This window comes from Doryrhamphus excisus, linkage group LG2 (genome assembly GCF_037039965.1).
Source record: "Doryrhamphus excisus strain RoL-2023G ecotype Guam linkage group LG2, RoL_Dexc_Guam_v1.1, whole genome shotgun sequence".
Lineage (NCBI taxonomy): Eukaryota > Metazoa > Chordata > Actinopteri > Syngnathiformes > Syngnathidae > Doryrhamphus > Doryrhamphus excisus.
Genome location: NC_136358.1, coordinates 11,596,275 through 11,620,934, shown reverse-complemented (window position 1 = coordinate 11,620,934; position 24,660 = coordinate 11,596,275). Strand labels below are relative to the sequence as shown.

Here is a 24,660-nt window from a genome sequence, read left to right as displayed (position 1 = left end):
CAAAATTAAATAATGAAAAAGTAAACAAATGCTGAATAAACACAATTAAATTATGTAAAAAGTGAACAAATGCTGGAAAAAAGGCACAATTTAATCATGTAAAAATGACATAAATGCTGGAAAAAACACAAATTTTGTAAAAAAAAAAAAAAGTACACAAGTTCTGGAAAAAAGTCATGTATCATGTAAAGAGTGCACAAATGCTGGGGAAAAAACCTTCAAAATGAAATCATGAGAAAGTACACAACTGGTGTAAAACACAATAAAATCATGTAGACAAGTGGTGGAAAAAAAACCCTCACAATGAAGTCATGTAAACAATGTACAAGTACAGCTGTAAAACCTTGCAATGCAATAATGTAAAAGGTACACAATCACAAACAAAACCATGTTGAAAGTACTTTTCGATACTATACAGTCTAATAAGTTGACATGGGGGCTTTCGGGACACACACACTCAGCTGTGCAACATGTGACTGATAACACAACTTCACTTTCACTTTCCAGGCACACAAGCTTAAGTTTCACTTTCTAAAGGGGTGTGGCAACCACACCATGTACTTGTGTGTACTTTGATTCCGGGCTCCTTCATCTGTTGGCTTTGGAAACAATTTGAAAACCTTTTCAATTGCGTGATCACTGGACTATACGTCTCCCATAGCAGAACCAGGAAGAAAGGCTAAAGAGAAGAAGTAGCCTTTTTTAGCACACAAGTGCTGCTAAAAAAAAACCTGACAATGAAATCATGTCAAAAGTACACACAAGTCAGCATTAAATTGTGTAAAAGAGCGTGTGAGGTGGAACTTTTCCACTATTTACATGTTTCAGGCAATAAAGAGCATCAAGGGGGATGTTCAAAAAGGAACTTTTGGAGTTTTGTTTGATGACTTTTCCCCCCTGTCGTCCTGTGGAACAAAGAGCGGAGTGTGACGTCATAAAGCTTTCTAAATGTGAGCGTGGGGACTGCCAGAAGAGCCTTGCAGCTGTGCTATAGAACATTGAGACCACGTCAGGAGCGGCGGAATGCTGTGCAGCCACTAGAGGCTACTGTTGACTCGGTAGCAAGAAGGAGGCAAAGTCTAGCCAAACTAACAAACTGCTGCAGGTTTTTTTGTTGTTGTTGGCGAACACCAAACAATGGATTAGAAGGCGCTGAGTTTGTTATATTTTATCTGTAAGTGTAGTCATTTAGTTGCTTTAATTAAACGATAGCTTTAATTGTTCAAAACGCGTCAACCAAAATGTTTGACGTGCAGCCTCTGCCTCGATTAAATGTTTTTCTTTTGCACCAAAGGTCAGCGAAGACTGGCGGTAGATAAATTGCGCATGCGCAGACGCCAGATGCCATATTGGAGCGGTGGCGGCAGCAGCTGAAAGACGTGCCCAGCGGGGGTCTCAAGACGGAAGTGTCCTGTGAGGCGAAGGACAAGTTGGCCAGGTAAGACAGGTGTTGCGAGGGAGGGGGCACGTTCGGCTGCTCGCTGTTGTCGACGAGGGAAGCAGTACAGAGTTATTTAGTTTTGCTTTAAAACGAGGCTCTTTGTAGTCAAAACAGTCGCTACGCTAGCTTAACTTGTTCCAACTCGTGTGACAGCGCTCGCTAATGTTTTTTTTGCTATTTTATAAAAGCACTTAAAAGATCTGACTCCACGTAAAAACAAACGTGATGATCTCATCTGCGTGTTGATGAGTCACTTTGGTTTTTTTTTTCTGGTGAGTTGTATAAAGGTGCGAAATAGCCGTCGGAAAGCACCCAAGCAACACTTTGCACCAACGTCACAGCGGCATCCAACCAACATGGCCGTCTTGTCTGTCAAACTGCCACTTTGACATCTTTGCGGGGGGAAAAAACACATCCACGCCGCGCCACTCGCCAAATTTGGTCTCTTTTGGTGCGCACACGCCAGATTTAATGAATTAAATTAAAAGTGTGCACTGGGCAAGTGCCTGCGGGTTTTTTTCCACCGCAGTTTTCCCAGCGTGCAAAGTACACGCGCGGAGTGGCAGGCTGCTCGCTGCTCGGCTACACCCCTCATCTTTCTCATATTCCTCATGGCCGCGCTACGTTTCCTCTTTTACTTTAGTCCACAGCACGCATGTTTGATCGCTTTTTTTTCCAACGGACGCCCATTTTCTCCTGGGTTTCGAGGCGCATTTCCGGTGTTTTTGTATAGGCACGCTTTGTACGGATTAAGTTGCTAATTGGGTCAAAATGACCTTTTAAGCAGGGAGTGCTTTTTATATTTGGCTGTAAAGCAAAGTGGGTAAAACGTGGACTCTTTCCAAATACTTTTTTTTTTTACCGTTTAATCACAGCTGCTGATGATAATGCTTGCACATTTCATGTTAATGATGCGGACGTTCCTCCGCATCATGTCCTTGTTTCCAGTTAATTGTTAATAGAAAATGTTCTTTTTAGATTAGCACTATGGGTGAAGTACTTTTTGCTTTCAGAAGATTAAAGTCTTGTCTGTCTTTGCCATAACCCCCACCCTCCATCCCCGCCCCTCTTTTATTTCTTCAGCATCCAGGGCTGTTAGTGGGAAGACATAGGAAGAAGAGTAACCAAGAGGAAACACCTCCTGGGTGAGTCTAAAAGAGAACCTTAATAGGCGCTAATGCAATAAAAGGCCAACCCATGCAGTGGTAGTTAATCTCCTAAATCCTCCGTTAATCTTTGGCAGCCATGGTTTAGGAAAAGGCAGGAAATGAGGAAACGCACGTGGATGCCCCAGCATATAGGCCAATCAATAATTCTAATGATTAAAAAGTCCTTTGGGACTCAATGTCCTGAGATGAATCCCCTGATGCCCAACCTGGCTCTCTGCTCAACCCACCAATTGCAGAAATGTAAAAGTTAATAACAGCTAGTTTGTGTATCATTTCACCACAGTGAAGCAGCAATGCTCTCCTGTCATATAGAGGATCTTTGACTGGAATTTTCGGTAGTAGATCCTTACAAAACATCTGAGAAATCCTCTCATTTTGAGGATCTTTGATGAGCATTAGCAGTAGCTCCTTAATTACAGCAGAGCACTCATGTATAGAGGATCTTTGACCAGCACAAATACATATTCCTTGTTTGAACCAACACCGTTCGTGAACTGATAAAGTAAAAACTGTTAGTGTGTACCCACCGCCCTCCAGGACAGTCAAGTCCAAAAGCCCGTCTAGTGTTTAGTTAGTTGAGTACTTAGTAGTTCTTCAGCTGTTTGTCCTCATGCCTCAGCCGTTAGGAGGTCCTCCAAGCCTAAACGTCCAACCGTCCGCCCCCTGCCACACACAAAAATAGTCTTAATGTGGTAACAAATGTTTCCAATTGCATTTGTGCGTAAATCAGTGTCAGTGTTATTTTATGTATTTATAAAAAAAATAAAGGTTAATAGAATAAAATCTGAAAAAAACACCCTTTTCATGTGTGTGGTGATTATAAATATGTCAAGAGTGTATTTTGGGGGAAATGAGCAATGCACGCCAGAAGTAATTGGCCACTGACACATTTCCTGTTGTTTCAGGGTTTTTTTCCGCTGTGCTGGAAATGTAGCTCCACAGCCCTGTAGAGGCGATAAACATACAGACAATTAATAGCTGTCATTAATTCTGGATGCGGTGTTGTGTCGTTATGGGGGGGGGGGGGGGGTCCAGTGAGTCACTATGTGTTGTTGTTGTGCTTCTGAGGCCGTGTGGACGAGGGTGGAGTGCAACCGCAGTGTCATGTGAGGCAAATTAGCTCAGCTTGCTGTTGATGCAGTCTAGATGTATGCAGGATATAGACTGTAGGGCGTTTGGGGGAGGGGGGCGCTCACACACACACACACACACACACACGCGCTTGGGTGTTTGTTGAGATTAACCGCCGTGTAGACTCAGTGTTTGTTTTTTTAGTTTGTTTAAAGGATGATGCTCAACTTGACTTGGAAGGTGCCGGAACAGCTCGTATTATGTTAAAGAGGAGTTCCTTCTTTCATGACTTCCAACAGCAGGCGTGTTCAAAGCTTTTCCAGGCGTGGGAGACTTTGATTTTTTTAGGGTACCTTAAAAAATGTGTTAAAAGGCAAAAATGTATATATATATATGTTTTTAAGACAAAGCTATGTGCCTTTTTACTGCCCCCAACCCCATTTGTGCTTTGCAGCACACAGTTGGTGGGGGAAGAAAGAGGAATCACTTGGGTGTATTATATAACTTATAAAACTTTTAATAAAAAGGATAAAAATGTTGACATAACAAAGCTTTGTGCTGTTTTGTCCTATTTCGTGCCCCATGTCTGCTTTGTGGCACTGATTAGCGGGGGCGGGGTGGTCTCTTATATATTTCACATAATTAATATTTTTTTACATCTCATATGTAGATACAGTGGTGTGAAAATGTGTTTGTGTTTGCCCTTCCTGGTCAATCAATTTAATGTAAATATTAGCCAATGACAACACAACTCAACACCAAATAAAGCTAATAAGTGGTTGGGCCACCCTTAGCAGCAACAACTGCAATCAAGCGTTTGTGATAACTTGCAATGAGTCTCTTCCAGCGCTGTGGAGGAATTGTTGTCATTCAGCCACATTGGAGGCTTTTCCAGCATGAAGCCTTTTGAAGGTCATGCCACAGCATCTCAATAGGATTCAGCTCAGCAGTTGGACTAGGCCACTGCAAAGTCTTCATTTGGTTTTTCTTCTGCCATTCAGAGGTGGACTTGCTGGTGTGTTTTGGATCATTGTCCTGCTGCACAACCCAAGTTGCTTTCAGCTTGAGGTCACCAACAGATTGCTGGACATTCTCCTTCAGCAGAATCTTTTACATGCTTCCATTTATCACAGCAAGTCTTCCAGGTCCTGAAGCAGCAAAACAGCCACAGACCATCACACTACCACCACCATATTTACTCTTGCTATCATGTTCTTTTAATGACTTTTACGCCAGATGTAATGGGACACACACCCTTCAAAATGTTCAACTTTTGTCTGGTCAGATCAGAGTATTTTCCCAGAGGTCTGGGAAAATACTAGGTTAAGTAATAGGTTTGGATTTTTAACATAAATGCATTTTGTGTTGAGTTGTGCTGTCACGGACTAATATTTAAATTTTTTTGGTGATTTCAAACATTTAAGTATGACAAAAGAAATCAGGAAGGGGGCAAACACTACTGTGTGTGTGTGTGTGTGTGTATGTACATATATAGTGCCTTAGTTGCTGTTGGTCGGGGGGTTTCTTGTGCAATGTAATTGTTTTAATTCGGTGAAAATGCTGATACTGCTTTCTTAGGTCTTAGGGAAATAGGCGGGACTTCTGTCTTGGTAAGTTTTCACACATTGCACTCAACAAGGTGGTGCGTGTGGCGCCGGTGTCATTCCAGTTCAGCCGCTTTGCTGCGCTCTGATTGGTTATCTGATGGCAGCTTTGTTATGTTGGTTTCAGGAATGATGACATAATTTTTGGTTTGCTGTGTAACTGTCTTTGTTGTATTAAGATCTCAGACATGGGTTCCTCCTGGTCAGCAATACTTGAAATGACGCAAGCAGCCCGTTGATCCATCTCTCTCCAGGTCTCCGCAAGGGGGTGTGGGATGCAGTGAGGCAGACAAAGTCAAAGGGTGCATGCTCATCAGCCCACCAGGATGCAAACGCTGACCTTCAGCAAGGAGGAGGAAGTGAACACAGGTGAGCTGGCCACGTGAGGCCACCGATTGTCTCATTCTGACAGTCTGTTTCGTCCAACCAGACAGCGAGTCCATGGAGGATGAGGAGGCGGAGGCAGAGTTTAACTGGCAGGAGTATATGGAGGAGACGGGGGCTACCGCCGCCCCCCACACCACCTTCAAGCATGTGAGAACCTCAAATTTTAGTTAGTTAGGATACTTTTACATCCAAATAATGCAGACTCAGGCTGGGGCGTTGGGAAAAATTGTTGCCGACTGGCAATGATGTGATTCAGTAAAGTGCAGCACTCATGCGTCTCGCTCGCTATGTGAAACGGCGATTTCTTTTTACACACACACTCAAGAGTCTGTGCGTTGCATAAGTCAAGCAGAGCAATGCAGTACGTTGCCATTGTTGCAGCGGGAAGTCACATGGGCACTCGTATTGTATTGATTTCTAAGATGCCGTCTCCTCCCATTCATTCACTCTGGGAGTGTGCGAGCGCTAAACGCGAACATCCTGTTTGGCCCTGCAGCCTTTTGCACAACTCTGTCATGGTGGAGATGCAACGTGCCTACAGTCCTGCTTCTACCCCATTTTTGTTGCTTTCAGTAAAGTAGTGTTGGCATGTTTGTCACACTTAAATGTTTCAGATCATCAATTGAATGTAAATATTATGACAACACAAACCAACACTAAATAAAGCTAATAAGGGGTTGGGCCACCCAAGGCAGCAACAACTGCAATCAAGCGTTTGTGATAAACCGATAAATAAAAATGAATGCTGTATACAACACATATGTGTTTATATGTCACACACATCGATATTGGCTGATACCTGTCGAAATTTGAGTCGGACAATATCGGCATATCGGTTTGCAGCAAAAACGCTAATATTGTAAATCCCTAGCATGTCTTTGGAATGTGGGAGGAAACCAGAGTCCCCAGAGAAAACCCACGCATGCATGGAGAGAACATGCAAAGTCCACACAGAGATGGCCGAGGGGGGCATTGAACTCAGGTCTCCTAGCTGTGAGGCCTGCGCGCTAACCACTCTTTCACCGTGCAGCCCTTTACTCATCTTATTTCATCTTTATTTACAAATACAATTGTATGTACTTTGACATTTTTTCAGCAGGTTTTCATCAAATGTCAAGATTTTGCATGTCATTGTGCGATCCTTTTAAGCATCATAGTTGCTGTGTGTCAAGATAAGCAGGAAGGTCGTATACCGTGTGTCCATCTTTTGAACGTTATCCTGGTACGTACCTTCGGTAAACATTAAAAGCCATAGCATTTCAGTATGTGGAATCAAGCTATGGAATGGATTGAGTAAGGACCTCAAACAATGCACAACGATGAACCAGTCATGATGTGCTATATATATCACTATATTGACGGTTACTATGGTACCCATTATGTCATTGTATGGTCATATCACCTCGTACTTTGGTACGTGAGAAAACAAAAAAAAACTTTGAATTATATTAGGAAAGCAGGAAGTGAACTAATGTAACAGTTACTGATTGTAAAAGTACCAGATGGATTGGTAGGATTTAATAATCTTTGCTTCTTCCTACTCCTTTTGGACATGTGGAACTGTGAACTGATTATGTGATGCACTCAATTGTAATCTGATGGATGTTCAAATGAAATTAAACCATTAGCATTACCATAAACATAACAACGTGACTGTGCTGTATGCGTCCCAGGTGGAGGTGAGCCTGCAGAGCAGCTTCCAGCCTGGCATGAAGCTGGAAGTGGCCAACAAGAGCAGACCAGACACGTACTGGGTGGCCACCATCATCACCACGTGCGGTCAGCTGCTGCTGCTGCGCTTCAGTGGCTACGCCGACGACCGCAAGGCTGACTTCTGGTGCGATGTCATGACGGCCGATCTGCACCCGGTGGGCTGGTGTGCTCAAAACGACAAGACCCTCATGCCGCCAGAAGGTGAGTGATGCAGATCTTTATATTTACTATGTTGAAATGATAAAAGCCAGCCTCCAGGGTGAGAGTGACTACACAGCTTCACGCTTTTCTCTTTTTTTGCGTCTCTCAGATAAACTGAGAAATGGTAAGCTCCTCACATTAGCTGCATGAGCTTTGGTGCTTACCACCCCCACCCCCCAACCCCCACAGGAAGTGACCTCACAGCTCTCTTGCAGAATGCCGGGTGATAACTGACGTTTTGCACACAAACGGGCACCACTAAGGTGTCCTGCGGTGATAAGTAGTGTTGCAAACCGACTGCAGGCGGCAGATAAACATCTGTGGCGTCCCCATGACGTTTTAGTTCAGTGTGTTGCAGACGTTAATAATTCATAGTTTTTTTTTACTATGTCGTATTTCAACTTCCGTAGAAATGACTGAGCTTTGAAGCAAGAATGACGGCTGTGTGTGCGACCTTCTGCATGCTTGGTGTGTTTTGGCTGGGTCTGCAACCTCAAGGTTAAGAGTGCATGTACTGTTATGGGCACGTGGGCCTCATCCTTTCATGCAGCACGTTTGATGGGAAAGACATGGAGCGGGGACACACAGCTGCAAATATCTGCTGGAGAAGAGCATGCCATAAAGTAGAGACAGGGTCTCATTGCTGCAGCTCACGCCAGATGCAAGTCCCTTTTTTTGAGTTGCCGTGTGTCAGTCATTGAGGGGTGATGATTGGTTCCGCAGCCAAACCTTTGAGAACCCTTGCCATAGCCTGCCTGTACCGGGGGTGTCCACATCTTTCCACCGAGGATGCAAGGGCCCTTAGCATATATTGTATGTGCTGTGAAAAGGTTATTTGATCATCAAACAAACTGAAATATTGTCAATGACAACACAACTCAAAACAAATTGCAGTTTTTCAATGTAACTTTTTATTATTAAAGGAAGAAAGATTTAAGCCTACACAGCCCTGTGTGAAAAAGAACACCCCCCCCCCCCCCCCCCCGTTAACAAAACAGATTGAGATCTTTCAGTGTGGAAAAGTTTAGAAGCTATTTCTAAGGCTTTGGGACTCCAGCCAACCACAGTGAGAGCCATTATCCACAAATGGCCAAAACATGGAACAGTGGTGAACCTTCCCAGGAGTGACCGGCCAACCAAAATGACCCCAAGAGTGCAGCCATGACTCATCCGAGAGGTCACAAAAGACCCCACAACAACATCCAAAAATGTGCTGGCCTGAATTGCCTCAGTTAAAGTCAGTGTTCATGACTCCACTATAAGAAAGACACTGGGCAAAAATTGCCTGCATGGCAGAGTTCCAAGACCAAAACCACTGCTGAACAAAAAGAACATTAAGGCTGGTCTCCATTTTGCCAGAAAACATCTTGATGATTCCCAAGACCTTTGGGAAAATACTCTGTGGTCTGACCAGACAAAAGTTGAACTTTTTTGGGAAGGTGTGTATCCCATTACATCTGCCGTAAAAGTCAAAGAACATGATAAGCAAGAGTAAAATGTGGTGGTGGTGTGATGGTCTGAGTCTGTTTTGCTGCTTCAGGACCTGGAAGACTTGCTGTGATAAATGGAAGCATGAATTCTGCTAAAGGAGAATGACCAGCCATCTGTTAGTGACCTCAAGCTGAAAGCAACTTGGGCTGTGCAGCAGTACAATGATCCAAAACACACCAGCAAGTCCACCAGCAAGAGACTCATTCCAAGATATTGCAAAATGCTTGATTGCAGTTGTTTCTGCTAATGGTGGACCAACCATTTAATAGGCTTTGGACAGGGGTCCCCAAATTACAGCCCACGTGCCCCCAGATAATACCAAAAGTGCATTAATTTTTTTTTGTCAGTTTGGCCATGTGATTGAGATTTTGTTCTTCTTCTGTTTTATACTTACCCAAGTAGAAAGAGGTTACTGCCATGAATCTGCCTGTTGAGTACACGTATTTGTCGTGCCTTTTTTCTGTGAAGATCCGGGGAGGGTTATGCATATTTGGTTATGTGTGGTTTTCTGGAAAACAAAGTTTGGGCAAGTTTTCATACATTCATTCATTTTCAACCACTTATCCTCACGAGGGTCGCTGGGGTCCTGGAGCCTATCCTAGCTGCCTTCTGCATACACCCTGGACTGGTAGCCAGTCTTCGGGCGAGCCAGCCAATCACAGGACACATATAGACAACCATTCCCACCCACATTCTTACCTGTGACCAATTAACCTAGCATGTTTTTGGGAATGGGGAAGAAGGAAGGCAAGAAACCGGAGTCCCCGCAGAAAACCCACGCATGCACGGGGAGAACATGCAAACTACACACAGTGTTGGCAGAGAGTGGGATTGAACTCTGGTCTCCTAGCTGTGAGGTCTGCGCGCTAACCACTTAACTGCTGTGCAGCCGGTAACACTTTTTCTGTAACAAACTGACCTCGGGCCCCCTCAGGGTGGAAAAGTTATGTGGCCCTCACAGGAATGTGGCTAATATTTAAATTAGTTAGATCTGAAACATTTAAGGGGCTGCACGGCGGTCGAGTGGTTAGCGCGCAGACCTCACAGCTAGGAGACCTTACTTCAATTACCCTCGGCCATCTCTGTGGAGACTTTGCATGTTCTCCTCGTGCATGCGTGGGTTTTCTCCGGGGACTCCGGTTTCCTCCCACATTCCAAAAACATGTTAGGTTAATTGGCCACTCCAAATTTTCCATAGGTATGAATGTGAGTGGGAATGGTTGTTTGTCTCTATGTGCATTGTGATTGGCTGGCTCGCCCGAAGAATGGTTGTTTGTCTATATGTGCACTGTGATTGGCTGGCCACCAGTCCAGGGTGTACCCCGCCTCTCGCCCGAAGGATAGGCTCCAGCACCCCCCGCGACCCTCGTGAGGATAAGTGGTAGAAAATGAATGAAACATTTAAGTGTGACAAACATGCAATAAAGAGGGGGAAAAAGGGGCAAACACATTTTAACTGTAGATTAATGTCTTCAAATTAATCACGATTAATTACCATTTGCAACTACTTCAGAAGTAGGCCTAAACGAGAGGTGTTTTGACCAAAAATCTGAATTTGCTGGGCGGTGGATCTGAAATAAATCAATAAGTAAATCAAATGCTAAATGCGGTATTGTTGCCAAAGCTCGTCAATGAAAGTTGTGGATGAATTAATTTGAGTAAAGTCTGGACACCCCTGGCATAATGAATTCATTATTCTGCCCCAGGATGGTCAGGAAGTGCACGCCTTACCTACGTGATGCTCAGGAACTCGTCCTTGATGCAGTAAGATAAAAATTGCGCCACACACTGGTCTGTGCGAGGTTAAAATGCAACGACTCTGGCATCACCGTCCATTAATCGAGTGCAATTTTGCTCCCATTAACAAAACATGGCGTCATTTATGATCCCAAGTAGAGCTTAAAATATTAATGCGGAAAAATATGCAAATGTCAATACATTTATTCATATTTGTTGGCTTTTTACAGCTGAATATTGGTGCAGACAGGGTGAGCCTGTGGGGGCGGGGCACATAGCTCTGTGTGTTTTGAAGATCCCTTCCCGTAAGGTTAATTACGCACTTGATGTTATGTGAAAGTTGAGCATGTTTGCCTTTATGATATAAACAGAGAGAAATGGATAACTATTTGTAGTCGGGGGGGTTGGGTGCAGGATTTGTAAAAATAGTTGTATCTATTCCTGCACAGGAGAACCTGTGTGCATGCAAACGGCAGCAAAAGACCCTCACCGGGCTCGGGGAGGGGGGGATTTATGACTGCTTTGACTTAGCTGCCTTATTATGTGATATACAAAAAACCACAACAAAAGGAGAATCACTTTTGATGGACACTGAGAAGTAGACCTTGGAATGCTGGCGTGTTGTGTACAGTGGCAAGAATGCGTGCATGTGTGGGTTTTCTCCGGGTACTCCGGTTTCCTCCCACATTCCAAAAACATGCTAGGTTAATTGGTCACTCCAAATTGTCCATAGGTATGAATGTCGGTGCGAATGGTTGTTTATATGTGCCCTGTGATTGGCTGGCTCGCTCGAAGAATGGTTGTTTGTCTATGTGCCCTGTGATGTGCCCCCGCCTCTCGTCCGAAGACAGCTGGGATAGGCTCCAGCACCCACACACTTGCCACAGCATCTCAATGGGGTTGAGTCCGGACTCTGACTTGGCCACTCCAGAAGGCGTAATTTCTTTTGTTTGATCCATTCTTTTGTTGATTTACTCGTATGTTTGGGGTTGTTGTCTTGTTGCATCACCCATCCTCGTTTGAGCTTCAGCTGGTGGACCGATGGTCTTAACTTCTCCTGCTAAACGTCTTGGTACATTTTGGAATTAATTTTTTCATCGATGACGGTAATCCGGCAAGGCCCTGAGGCTGCAAAACACCCCCAAACCTCCACCATATTTCACAGTTGGGATGATGTTCTGATGCTGGTGTGCTGTGCCACTTTTCCTCCATACAATGCGTTGTGTGTTCCTTCCAAATAACTCCATTCGGTCTTTTTGGTGGTCTTTTGCAAACTTTAGACATGCCGCAATGTTCTTTTGTGTCAGCAGAGGTCCGTGGAGTCCTCCCATGATCTCCATTCTTGTTCAAGGATTTCTTGTGCTTTTGCGGTCATCTTTGCTGGACGACTACACTTGGAGAGAGTGGCTTCAAGTGTCTTGAACTCCTTTCATTTGGAGATGATCTAACTGTTACATCCTGGACATCAAGGCTTTTGGAGATACTTTTGTATCCCCTATCAGCCTTACGTAGCTCAACAATTCAGAGAGCTCTTTGGTGCGGGGCATGTTACCCACCAGACAATGCTTCTTCTGAGAAGCCATTTCAAAACTAGTGTGAGTTTTTAAAAGAGCAGGGCAGCTTGATAGGACTCCTGCAAACTCGTCACACTATTTGAACTCCATTTTGGATGACACCTGATGTAATTCAACGACAGAAAGCAACTGAAGTTTACGTTTACTGATGGATTTATTTCAAAACCACCATGAGAACTAAAAGGGGTTCAAACAGATACAAAATGCAGTAAATTACTGGTCACATAATTAGGGGTCGACCGATATGTTTTTTTTTGGGCCAATACCAAAAAAAATTGGGCCGATTTTGCTTGGGCAAAATGTTGACAATAAAGTGGTGTTGGTAACAGCTGTACATATTAGCCTCCAACTACATTAACAGCTCCCTAATTCCAATGGTAGGCACTTTCAAAGATGAAGCATTCAGCAGCATTCCTGGTTTTCAGACCCACAAACTAAACTATATTTTCAAGCACGTATATTGCATGCACTTGGCGTTCATGTTTCCTATTTCAAAGCAGGTGGCAATATTTCAACTAAGTTTAACTGTTAGAGGATAATTAAAAGTTGAACACGTACCCTTGTTGTGATTCACCACTATTGCAGTGCGTGTGTTGCAGGGTCCTGCGGCAACACAAAGCTGCCCGGCGGATGCCTGTCTGTAAATCATGCGGCGAAAAAATATATCGGCGAAACCACGCGCGTATCGGCCGATACCGTTTCAAGTAAAGAACTTGAAATTCAGAACTTCAAATATTCTTACACATAATACACAAATATACAATAACATATTATGTCTACAAATTTGTTTTCTTATCATTAAGCCTTTTTCTTTACGGTAGCGCAAGTAAACCTGTCACTTTACATACGAACATGTTCATAAACAAACAACCATCACGTGTGCAACACAATACATGATTAACCTTAGCTGGTACAGCAAACTGTAAACTAACACAAAGGACTGAAACGAAAATAATACAAAATACATATAATGGCTGCACACATGCCTTCGGAGGGAAATTATAGATGTCTTTTTAACTTTTAGCACCTATTAGCTTGTGAGCTCTCAACAGAGCTTATTTTCTATGGGTGTGACGATTAAACATGTACGTGCTTGAGTGCCAGAAGTGACACACTCAAAAGAGTAAAATAATGGTGTATAAATTGTGTATAAATTGTCACAAGTTGCCAATAAAATCAAACGAGTTGTTTGATTTTCTATGTGATGCTTTTTATGTCTTTGCAGCCATCAAAGAGAAATACAGTAACTGGACTGACTTTCTGGTCCAGGACCTGACCGGCTCCAGAACGGCTCCGGCCAACTTACTGGAAGGGGTGAGCGTGCGCCCGCATGTCTACGATAATAATACATGTCTTCTTAAAGGGGAACTGCACTTCATTGCTAAACCTTATGTGAAACATAAGCACATGGTTCTTTAACTTTTCTGTGCATTCTAGCGCGAGATTATTGTAGCAGCTAACATCAAAAACTATTTTGGATACCTAGCTCTCCATTTCGCTACAAAGACTCTACAAGATGCTGGTTTGCAGTCAGCATTTTTTTTAACCTGAAGACGGAGCACACATCTTGTGCTGGAAGACACGGCCATCCTAAAGAGAGCGGACATGCTGTTGTTGTTGACGGAACTAGCATAAGTATGTGTATCAATGTGCCTCGAAAAGAAGCTTGGGTAGTGTTTTTCATACAAATAGGCCAAGATACTGCAACTATTACATGTTATCAGCATGGATTCATAGTCGAAATGGGTGTGTCCCAATGATGTGCATTGTTAGCTAGCTCATATTAACTTGTTTTCTTATGTTATAATGCACAGAAAAGGGACAGAAATTCATGTTTCACATAAGGATCTGAAATGATGGGCAAAATAAAAATATATAGTTCCCCTCTAAGTTTTATAAATCAACATTTTAACATGTGAGTAAATGTTTGTCCAGTGTTTCCCATAAACGCCTTAGTGCAGGGGTGGCCAACCTGTGGATTTTGAGCCACATGCAGCTCTTTGCCCGTTTTAACGCGGCTCTTAAAAAGGCATGAAGGCATTTTGAAGTTTGGTTCATTACGATATTTGCGCGTGCGCTATGCTTGAGTTCATTACGGTATTTTCGCTAGCTAGTTTCCCAGTCAGACAGCGATCTTTTGAGAAAATGCCAAATTTGCTCTCAAAATGGCAGGGAAAAAATGTGAAAATATGTGGATGAAGAGAGGATGTTTTTAGCAGAGTGGGAGAGCTCATATTTTGCCTTTTGTGTCAGGTGCCTTTATTGCACTTCAAAGCTTCAAAGCTTCAGTGACACTTCAGCTCACTCTTGGGATTGACCTGGAATTTACAATAAATCTGTCTTGTTTCTTCAGATTCTTCATTTTAATAAAGGTATATTTATTTTGAAAAATACTGTATAATGAAAAAAATAACTCATACGAGTTTATAATTTTTTGGGCGGCACAATGCAATCGCTATTAAAGTAATTCGGATGTAACTTAAAGGGGACCTATTGTAATGCAAATGTTTCAACTCTTTTTATATTTAGTTGTGGACTCCTATAGAGCAGCTATGTTACATCATGAAAGAACGCAGTCGGGATCAATTTAAACAGGAAAATCTAATTCAATCTTGCTAATATTTTTAATTAAACTAGGGACATGTTTTATATATAGATATTTTCTTTTTTAATAAAACTGGACTTGTGAATAAAGCATAGAAGGGTTTAGATTGTGATGCGCTAATGCACAAGAAAGCTGCTTGCCAACTGCCAATAAACAACAGAAGAAGAAACACACCACGAAGAAGAACGCACCCTGACAACTTTCGGAATGAGGTGTATGCAAAGGTTACAATCTTTCTGTTTGAGAAAATAAACCGAATGCAATTGGAGTATTTGGGTCCATGTATACGTGGCTATTGTTAACAACATAAACAGACAAGCTTGGGCGGGCGGGTGGGGGGCAGAGAGCGTTTCTGACCTATGGCAACATAATAACATGGAAGTTGCTCGATAAGAGCTCTTAAACTCTTGAGCTATTTATTTTACCATCATTATATATGTTCAAACAAATGTACTTCGAAATGTACCAGGCATTAAAATGCATAAATAAACGGAAGTGTGGGCTATTAATTTTTTGACTACATGACTACATATTTCAGCTGTCGCAAAAGCAAAAATGGAATTTATGCTAGAAAACCTTACTAGTTGGGAACTGATATTTTCCTGAAACTTCCCTATGTTCTACCGCTGATGGCCAATGATGTCAAAAAGCACTCAGGGCAGAGTCTGACAGAAAGCGCATTTGTAGCTCTGAACATATTTGTTGTGCTGTTTGTTTCTATGTTTATGTTATGTTGTTTATGTTGCAAATGCATCAAAGGCAATTATTCCAATTTGGCATATTTGTCTTTGTTTTTTTTTGTTTTTTACTCAGGTGTAGCAAATGACCAATTAATGCACATTCAATGAGGTCTGAAAGCAGGCAGCTCAGTCGTGTTTGTGACAACCTCCACCGCCACACATACATAGCAGTCCTGTGAGCAACACTGCCCACTTCTTGTCTTGACTGTTAAAATGGGATGACATGTTGTCATTGTGTCTGCACAGCCCTTGCGAGGTAAGAACACGGTGGACCTGATCCTCCAAGGTTCCCTTCTGGAACTCCGCGACGTCTCCGACCCGTCCCGCTCCTGGCCGGCGCGTGTCATCCTTAATGTCGGCGGCAGGCTGCGTCTTCGCTACGCTGGCCTCTCAGATGAGCACCAGGCTCAGGATACCTGGCTCTTCTACCTGGATGTGAGGCTCCGCCCTCTCGGATGGGCGCAAGAGAACCAGCTCTCCATGGAGCCGCCCACAGGTGAGCATTAAAATCCTTATTTTTATCATTTTTATGTGCTGTGTTTTTAACAAACATGAAAAATAATAAATATAAAAATTGTGTCCATAGAGTTCCAATCCCTAAAGAGCACCTCTGACTGGCAGCAGGTTTTAGAGGATGCTCAGAGAGAAGGACAGACGTGTCCGCTGCCCCTTGAGGTGTTCAAGGTGAGTGTTGGTGTGATTTTGTACTTTATTTATGTGGAACCCACTTACCTCCACACCCATGGCACTGGCTAACCAACGTAGGCATAAACGCCTGTTGACATAACCATTGCTTGCACAAGGTTTTCCCTCATCGGTGCATATTTTTATTTTATTTTCATGTTGAATTGTATCACAGTACAGTACAGTAATCCCTCGCTGTTTTCTAAAAATATGTTCATCAATCATGCTCTTTCACGGTCAAATATGGCCGGTTGTTATTCAACAAATATTCGTATTTTAGCTAACTGTAAGTATCCTTTGCCTAAATCATTTTCATGCATAAAATGGCTAAATGAAATCAAATACAAATATTAATCATGGCCACATTGAAGCGTAGTTTTATGTCTTGAATACTCTGACACGGGGGTATGTTTTGATTTGATCGTATCAGGACCAGTTGGACCTGCCCAAGCACGCCTTCAAGCTGGGCATGAAGCTGGAGATGGTTCCCCCCTGGGGCCGCCTTGGCATCTGCCCCGTGTCTGTCACCAAGGTGAGTGTCCTCTCACGAGCAGCAACGCCATGGTTAGATGTTAACATGGACTTTTCTCCACAGGTGTACAATGAGAACTACTTCCAGGTCACGCTGGATGACCTCACCATAGACGCCAAGCCACGGTCGGTGTTGTGTCACGCCAACTCGCCGGGCATCATGCCCATACAGTGGTGCCTGAAGAACGGCGTCAGCTTGGAGAAGCCACCGGGCTACGAGGGTCTGGACTTTGATTGGGCCGACTACCTCAAGCACAGTGGGACTGAAGCGGCCCCTGACGCCTGCTTCCCTGATGTACGGCGTTGGAATCCTGCCACCAGATTGTTACGCTTAGAGTATAAATAACCTTACACCTCCTGTGTGTGTGTGATTTTAGACGTGGCAAAAGCGTATCTTTACCAAAGACACGTGGCTGGAGACGGTGAACCACAAGCGGCCGGGTGAGATTTGCGTGGCCCAGATCACACAAGTCAGGGGACGCCTGCTGTGGCTCAGACTGGAAGGTAAAAAAAACACAGAAAAACGAACAAAGATAGAATGTGTTTTATGGCGCCCCCTTTGGTGGAGAATGACACACTGTGCCTACTGTAGGTGTGGCCAAACAGTCTTCAGAGACCATTGTGGACATGGAGTCCATGGACATCTTCCCTGTGGGCTGGTGTGAGGCTAATGCTTACCCTTTGACCCCTCCTCTCAAACCTGTCTGTACGTGCGCGCACACAGACACACACACACACACACACACACACACACACACACACACACAAGCAAGCAAAGACTCTGCTTTCTTTCCACAGTTCCAAAGCAAAGGAAGATAGCAGTGGTCCAGCCAGAGAAGCAGTAAGAATAGAACTTTAACATCTCAAGCATGATGAAATAGATGCACAATTAGTTTATTATGTGTAGGTGAGAATAATGTGGCTCAAGAAGTTGTTTTCTTTTTCTGCAGGTTGGCACCATCCCACCCAGTCCAGAGTCCTCCTGTCAGTTACTGCCAGCCCACCCCAAATGATGCAGGTAACCCACAGCTTGACGGCCGTGCAATGGTAGTACTCCTACAGAAAGTGATCTAAGTAGAGTATTCAGTGTTCAGTTTGTGTTGGGAGTGTAGATTTACTACATACTTTGTATCAATAGCCGGCAACACAAGTGAGTTGTAGCAAGATAATTTTGTCTTAGTCCAGCGTCATTGTCTGGTGCTGTCGACTGTTTTTTGGTGAACACTGCAGAAGCTGTACACTGACTTTTTTTTTTTTGCCCGTTCACAATCCTTATGTGAAACACCCATCTTATAGCTTCTTCTGTTGAAGAAAACAGAGCTAGCATGAGGGAGCTAACAATGGACGAAATGGGACTTTAACTAGAGCAACGGTTTTGTGATGCAAATTAACATGTTTGAGAAGCAAAACGCTTAACTTTAGAGACCCCACCAAATAGCTGGAATTACTTTCCTTACTTGCCTCAAGGGAAGAAGTGGGGGAGGTAAGTCACTTTTGATGCACTACACTGCTAGAACTTCCTCTGACCCTTGTTGGGTTTTGAAGTCCCGTGTTGTGTAACAATCTTCCTTCCATACAAAGTAGGCATACTTTAAATGACATGGCATCTTGGAGTAATCTTTGTGTACCATTTGAGTATTGCATTGCCGGGCTGTGTGTCGTGGTGTTTGTTGATCAAAATATACAATACAATTTTTTTCACAAAATATCAAAATGATATGTCATCTTTAACTTTTCAATACAGATGACATACTTTGTATTGAATTGTGGACTCCTGCAGAGCAGCTACACACAATAACCCGCACAGAAAGCTTTCTAGATCTTCCAGGATCTCCACCTAGCTCTATTTCCTTGGACTTGTGCTTCCAAAACTGTTTTTGATTTTTTTTCCCCACATATTCCCTGCCTCCGGGTACGCCCACTCCACTGTGCTATGAACAAACCCTACTTTGGTGGTTATAGGAGGTGATAATAAATGAATCAAGTCTTTGGAGAGCTAATTGAAAAGTGTTTAGGAGCAACTGGCAGCTCATGATCTACTGGCTGGAGACCCCTGACTTACCGTGTATGAAAGAGTCGGCTCCTCCAACCTCACCTGCCCGAGGAGGAGCACTTGTTGTCTACTACAGAAGCTGTACACTGACTTTTAAAGGAAAAACTGCATTTTGGGGGGAATTTTGCCCATTTACAATCCTTATGTGAAACATCAACACCCATCTTAGCTTCTTCTGTTGAAGAAAACACAGCTAGAATGAGAGAGCTAACAATGGATGTAATGGGACACGCCTGTTGAGCTATAAAAACTAAAAAAAAAAAAAAAAAACTCCAAAAAATGTGCCATTTCCATAAATGACCCTTTTAAAATTGTTTCCAAATCCAGGAAGAAGCCAATTGCTCTGCTGTTCTAATGTCACTGTTGTGCTGAACACTTGTTGAGGGGGGGGGCACTTGTTGTAGGGACGGACAAATAGCTCTTGGGCAATTTTGAAAGCATTGGAAGATGCACTTGTTCTGACCTGATTTGCTTGGTTTTTCCCCAGTGTCTGACGAGAAACTCGACGGGGGGGGGCTTGTCCGTGTTGTGGTGTCCCCTTTTTAAGGGGGTCTGCATATTTGTTGTGCTGCCGTTGTACGGCTTCTTAACGCGGCATTCTTTGCAAATGACGAACGTATTGTTGAGCTTTCCGTCTGTCTTTGAGAATCCGTAGTGTTTCCAAACATACCATTTAAACGTTGCAGGGAGGGTTAAATATAGAAACTTCCTTGCTGTTTTACTAGTAGTTGTATGTGCCTCACGGTTTCCGTCCGTATTCAATCCAAAAGGCCAAATAATGATGGTGCATTCATGGCGCATAGGGAACAGCATATGGGGTGAAGTTGAACATGAATAAAACAGCGCTTGAATCGGATTTCACAGATACCCACAAATGCATTGCGATGAATCTAGATTTCCCCCGTCAATTGCATCCATACCGGGTGAATTAGCCGATGCACTCGCATCGCATGCATGCGCATCGATGTGTCGATTAATATCAATTATTTTCCACACCTTAGAGCACAGGGTACAATTAGGTCAGCCAGATAGGAAGGTGCCAACCCATGTCATATTTTGTAAACAAGAATCTTAATTGAAAAGAACAAGAATCTTAAATGAACTGGAAGCCAGTGCAGATTGGCCAGTATTGGAGAGATATGGTCAAACTTACGCGTCCTTGTAAGAAGTCGTGCTGCAGCATGCAGCAACTAACTGCAGGCTTTTGAGACTTGCCATCGGAAGACCAGAAAGCAGTACATTACAGTAATCAAGGCGAGACGTGACAAATGCATGGACTAGGGTCTCTGCATCAGAAGTGGATAGAATAGGCTGTATCTTTGCGAAGATTAAAAAATGCTGTTTTAGTAACATTCTTAATTTTCTTATGAAAAGATAGAATCGGGTCCAATATCACACCCAGATTTTTCTTAGTCACTTTGGATAATGATGCTTTTATCAAAGCTCAGGGTGGTGTCCTTAAACAGGCCTAAACTCAAACTTAAACTCCCCCACTGCCAGCAGTACTCGTGCAGCGTCAAACAATGAGCTGGGTTGTTGGGTTGTACGCAAGACATTGCTGCTCCCTTGTGTTACCAGCTATTTAAACAATAATGGCTGTATGTTGACTCTGCTATAAAACCACTGCTATAAGAGCCGTACTATAACATACTATTATAATCATCTGTATTCGTCAGAAATTTAAAGGGCTCAAGTAAAAAATCAGTATGTGGATCAAAAAGATCGTTGTGGCGACTCCGTGCTCAGGAAAAAGCCGAAAAAGTGTGAAGCTGATTACGGAATATGAGCCGTACAGACTTTTTACTGTATGAGTGGTTCATCTTAATAGAATGTACGGAGGAACTGGAAGCTAGTGGGAGTGATACGCCCACACAACACTGATCCCCGTACACAACATTGGCTCAGCAAACTCCCTCCTAGTCATTAAAATGAAACTTAACAAGTAAACATGATGACATAAAAAAGAGTGTTTTAAATATCTGTCCATGGCAGCTAATGGACGCTACTGCTGCTCCAAAATCTTTGTCAACCACCGTTGCTTCTCTGGACCGTACCTCAACAAGGGCCGCATCACCGAGCTTCCCCAGACGGTTGGCCCCGGGAAATGCACGCTGGTCCTCAAAGAGGTGAGATGGAGAATCAAAGCCTTCTCCATGAGTGTTTGAATATAAAGTGATGATGTGTCCTAAGAGCGCTCGGTTTCCCCGCAGCTCCTCACCATGCTCATCAACGCCGCCTACAAGCCTGGGCGCGTCCTCAAGGAGCTGCAGGAGCTGGAGGAGCCGAGCTGGGACTGCCAGGAGGAGACCTTGAAAGCCAAGTGAGGACACGCCTGAATCCATCCTGGCATCTTGAGCCACATGCACAAACCTGTCATGTGATCCGGCAGATACAAAGGGAAAACATACCGCTCCAGCATCAGAATCGTGCGCTTGGCCGAGCTCATCCCGGACTTCTGCCGCAAAGTGTGCCTAAAGCTTCAATGCTGCCCGAACCTCATCAGTCCTGTCCTCGTACCCGATAAGTGCCCAGAAAGCTGCTTTGTCCAGACAAAAACAAAATACAGTCAGTCTCCCAACAACATAAATGGTGTGTGTGCTCATCGTCTTACTGGACGCTGCGTGTGTACAGCTTATTACTACAGGAAGAAGAGGAAGCTGTCAAAGCTGCTGGGAGGCGATGACGCCGGAGGGGGTGATGCGGTCAAAGCTAAACGCCGCAGGAAGAAGAGGAAGAGCATCTTTGTGCAGAAGAAGAGGCGCTCTTCAGCGGTGGACTACACTCCTGCTGACTCGCCTCAGGTTTGCCGCTCTGAAAGAAAAAGAAAACATCCCTTGATTAATTTCTTCTCGTTAGGAAAGTGATGGAGACGACGAGGACGAGGTGGGGTCGCGGTCGGGGAGCGAGGCCACCAGCTCGGAGCCGCGGGACGAATTGACTGACGTCTCCTCGGTGGAGGTGACCGGCAGTCGCCAAAGCCGCTCCGTTACGCAACGCCGGGCGGACAATGACGATGTCGCCGGCAACCAGGAGGCGCCAGAGGGACGCCGCAGGTCAAGTCGTCAGCTCCTCAGCAAGTACCAGTCAAGCAAAGGTCAAGACGTGCAGGTGAGACACTTGTCGATTTGAACTTGTTCAGTACTTTTCCAAAATACCATAACTGCATGAACACAAGAACAGCTTGCTTGCTTCCTAAACCTTAACTCGGACAGATTCCTGGAAACAAGTTACAAGTGCTGACAGCTGCTAGCAGGCCAAGCTAACCGGCTAACTGCTGATGTTCAAAGCAGTTGTTTGGCGTCTTAACAATGCCAAACAAAAAAGTGCAAAAAAGGTCAGTAAGGATAATTCATAATGCCGCCTACAGAGAACATACTAACTCCTTATTTCTAAAATCACAAATGCTTAAACTTGCTGATATAATTCATCTTCAAACAGCTAAAATAATAAATGAGGCCAATGCATAAGGCCATATAACCAATTACCTAAAAATGTCATCCAATACTTTTACAAGAGAGGAGAAATATGATCTCAGGGATAGACTAGACTTATATGCTAGGACAACGTTAAAAAGCCATAGCATTTCAGTATGTGGAATCAAACTATGGAATGGATTGAGTCTGGACTTCAAACAATGCACAACGATGAGCCAATTCAAGAAACAATACAAGCAGTTGATGTTTGCTAAATACAAGGATGAAGAGTCTTGAACCAGTCATGGTGTGCTATACATATCACTATATTGACAGTTACTATGGTACACATTATGTCATTGGATGGTCATATCACCTTGTACTTCGGTAAGTGACTAAAAATAAAAATAATACAAATAAAAATAATTAGTAAATCAACACTTAATAATTTACATTATATTAGGAAAGCAGGAAGTGAACAAATGTAACAGTTACTGAAAGTAACCAGATGGATGGGTAGGATTTAATAAGCTTTGCTTCTTCCTACTCCTTTTGGACATGTGGAACTGTGAACTGATTATGGGATGCACTCAATTGTAATCTGATGCATGTTCAAATGAAATAAAACCATTACCATTACCAAACACGAAGCAAAATGATGCTGGCCCTAGAGATTGGGGTCCAAAATCAGAAACAGGGCCAGTCTAGCTGTCAGATGAGTTTGAATGTAAAGCCAATTTAAAAGCAAACTGTCGCATGAACATGTACAAGCGCAGAACACTAGCCTCAACGACATCCATGATGAAGCCATAAACCTTAAGGAGGAAAATAGGCTACCAAGGCACTACGAGACAATATCAAGGTACCACAAGATGATAATGCTGCCTGTGCGCTGTTGGTTAAAGGTTAAATACTGTTTTTAGGGGGGGGGGGGGTAGAATGCAATGATATCAAGGTTCTACAGGATGATATCAAGGCACTATTGGAAGATAATGCTACCTTATGTGCCACTCTTCAGGAAGCGGAAGAAGCAAAGGCAAATATCACTGAGCAAATGGAAAAGTATAATTGATGACAAAGATCAGAATGCACAAATAATGTAAAACTTTCCTGTATTATCTGGAAAATTTGCTATATTTTCACGTGCAAATGTTGACAGCACAAACAGAATGATAAGAATTTGACTCTATACACCTTGCAAATTTCCCCATGTGGATGAATAAAGTATCTACCTACCTACCTACCTACCTATCTATCTACCTTATGGAAAACCATTCTGCTGGAAAGACCAGAATTTCCCTTATTTTTTGGAAAAATGTCCCATATTTTGTCCCCATATTTTCCCATGCCAGCGTTGCCAGGGGTGTGTAAACAGAATGACAGGGAGTCGAGTCTTTACACCAACTCCCCTGGTGGAACACCATTCTGGTTGAGAGACAAGAATTTGTGTTTTTCTGGAAGGAACATTTTCCAGAAATTCTCAGATTTTCAATTCTCAAATGTTTCCCTCATTTTCTCATGGAAATATTGACAGTCACAGTATGCGCTAGCAAAATGATAAACTATTGAAACTGATACGTGTATGTTGTCACATGCAGGAGGACAATGAGTTGGTTCTAGACAAAAACCCTCTGGAGTGGAGCGTCCAGGAAGTGGTCCACTTCATCAGCTCTACGGATTGCGCTTCGCTGGCTAACATGTTCCAGGAGCAGGCAAGTGTTGCTTCACGTGGTGTTGGCTCCATCCACAGCATGACTTGATGCGGTGTGCTGTGTGCGGTTGCAGGACATCGATGGTCAGGCCATGCTGCTGCTGACGCTCCCCACCGTGCAGGAGTGCATGGACCTGAAGCTGGGCCCCGCCATCAAGCTGTGCCACCACATTGAGCGTGTCAAGGTGGCCTTCTACAGACAGTACGCCAACTGACCCGCCTCCTTGTGGACGCGTCGGCCCTTCTCGGGAAGTGGAGCTGCAAGAGGAAAAAGCACAAAAGCAAAATGCAAATGACTCTGATGCTAAGAGGCGATCACCTCGTTGCGACAAGCGGCTTTGTTTGTCACACGTGCAGTGATTATTTATGTATTTAATTTAAACACACACCAACCAATAATTAATATATTTGAACTATAATTTATTCCAGTTAAAAATGGGCGCTTCTCTTGCTCTTTAAAAAACACAATTGTGATAATCTATGCAAATGTCTTCTTGGCAATGTTTTGTTTTGATAAAATTCTATTAATTTTGTA

General features: G+C 43.5%; 1 protein-coding gene across 6 annotated transcripts; it reads left to right on the top strand.

The window, feature by feature from the left end:
* Positions 1-1,285: 1,285 nt before the first annotated feature.
* Positions 1,286-24,660, top strand: sfmbt2 (Scm like with four mbt domains 2). 6 transcript variants are annotated; one of them, XM_058065772.2, is made up of 22 exons: positions 1,287-1,438; positions 2,525-2,586; positions 5,540-5,654; positions 5,716-5,819; positions 7,346-7,586; positions 7,696-7,710; positions 13,614-13,702; positions 15,980-16,229; positions 16,320-16,417; positions 16,848-16,949; positions 17,013-17,243; positions 17,326-17,452; positions 17,541-17,654; positions 17,747-17,789; positions 17,899-17,966; positions 20,994-21,127; positions 21,212-21,321; positions 21,391-21,566; positions 21,633-21,802; positions 21,858-22,109; positions 24,013-24,126; positions 24,200-24,660. In XM_058065772.2, the coding sequence occupies exons 3-22, from the start codon at positions 5,612-5,614 to the stop codon at positions 24,338-24,340; spliced, it is 2,622 nt and encodes an 873-aa protein (XP_057921755.2). In that variant the 5' UTR covers positions 1,287-1,438; positions 2,525-2,586; positions 5,540-5,611; the 3' UTR covers positions 24,341-24,660. The 6 variants fall into 6 exon arrangements, with proteins under 6 accessions (XP_057921754.2, XP_057921755.2, XP_057921756.2 ...); XM_058065771.2 differs by having other exon boundaries at positions 1,286-1,438; positions 5,720-5,819; positions 21,391-21,802; XM_058065773.2 differs by lacking the exon at positions 7,696-7,710.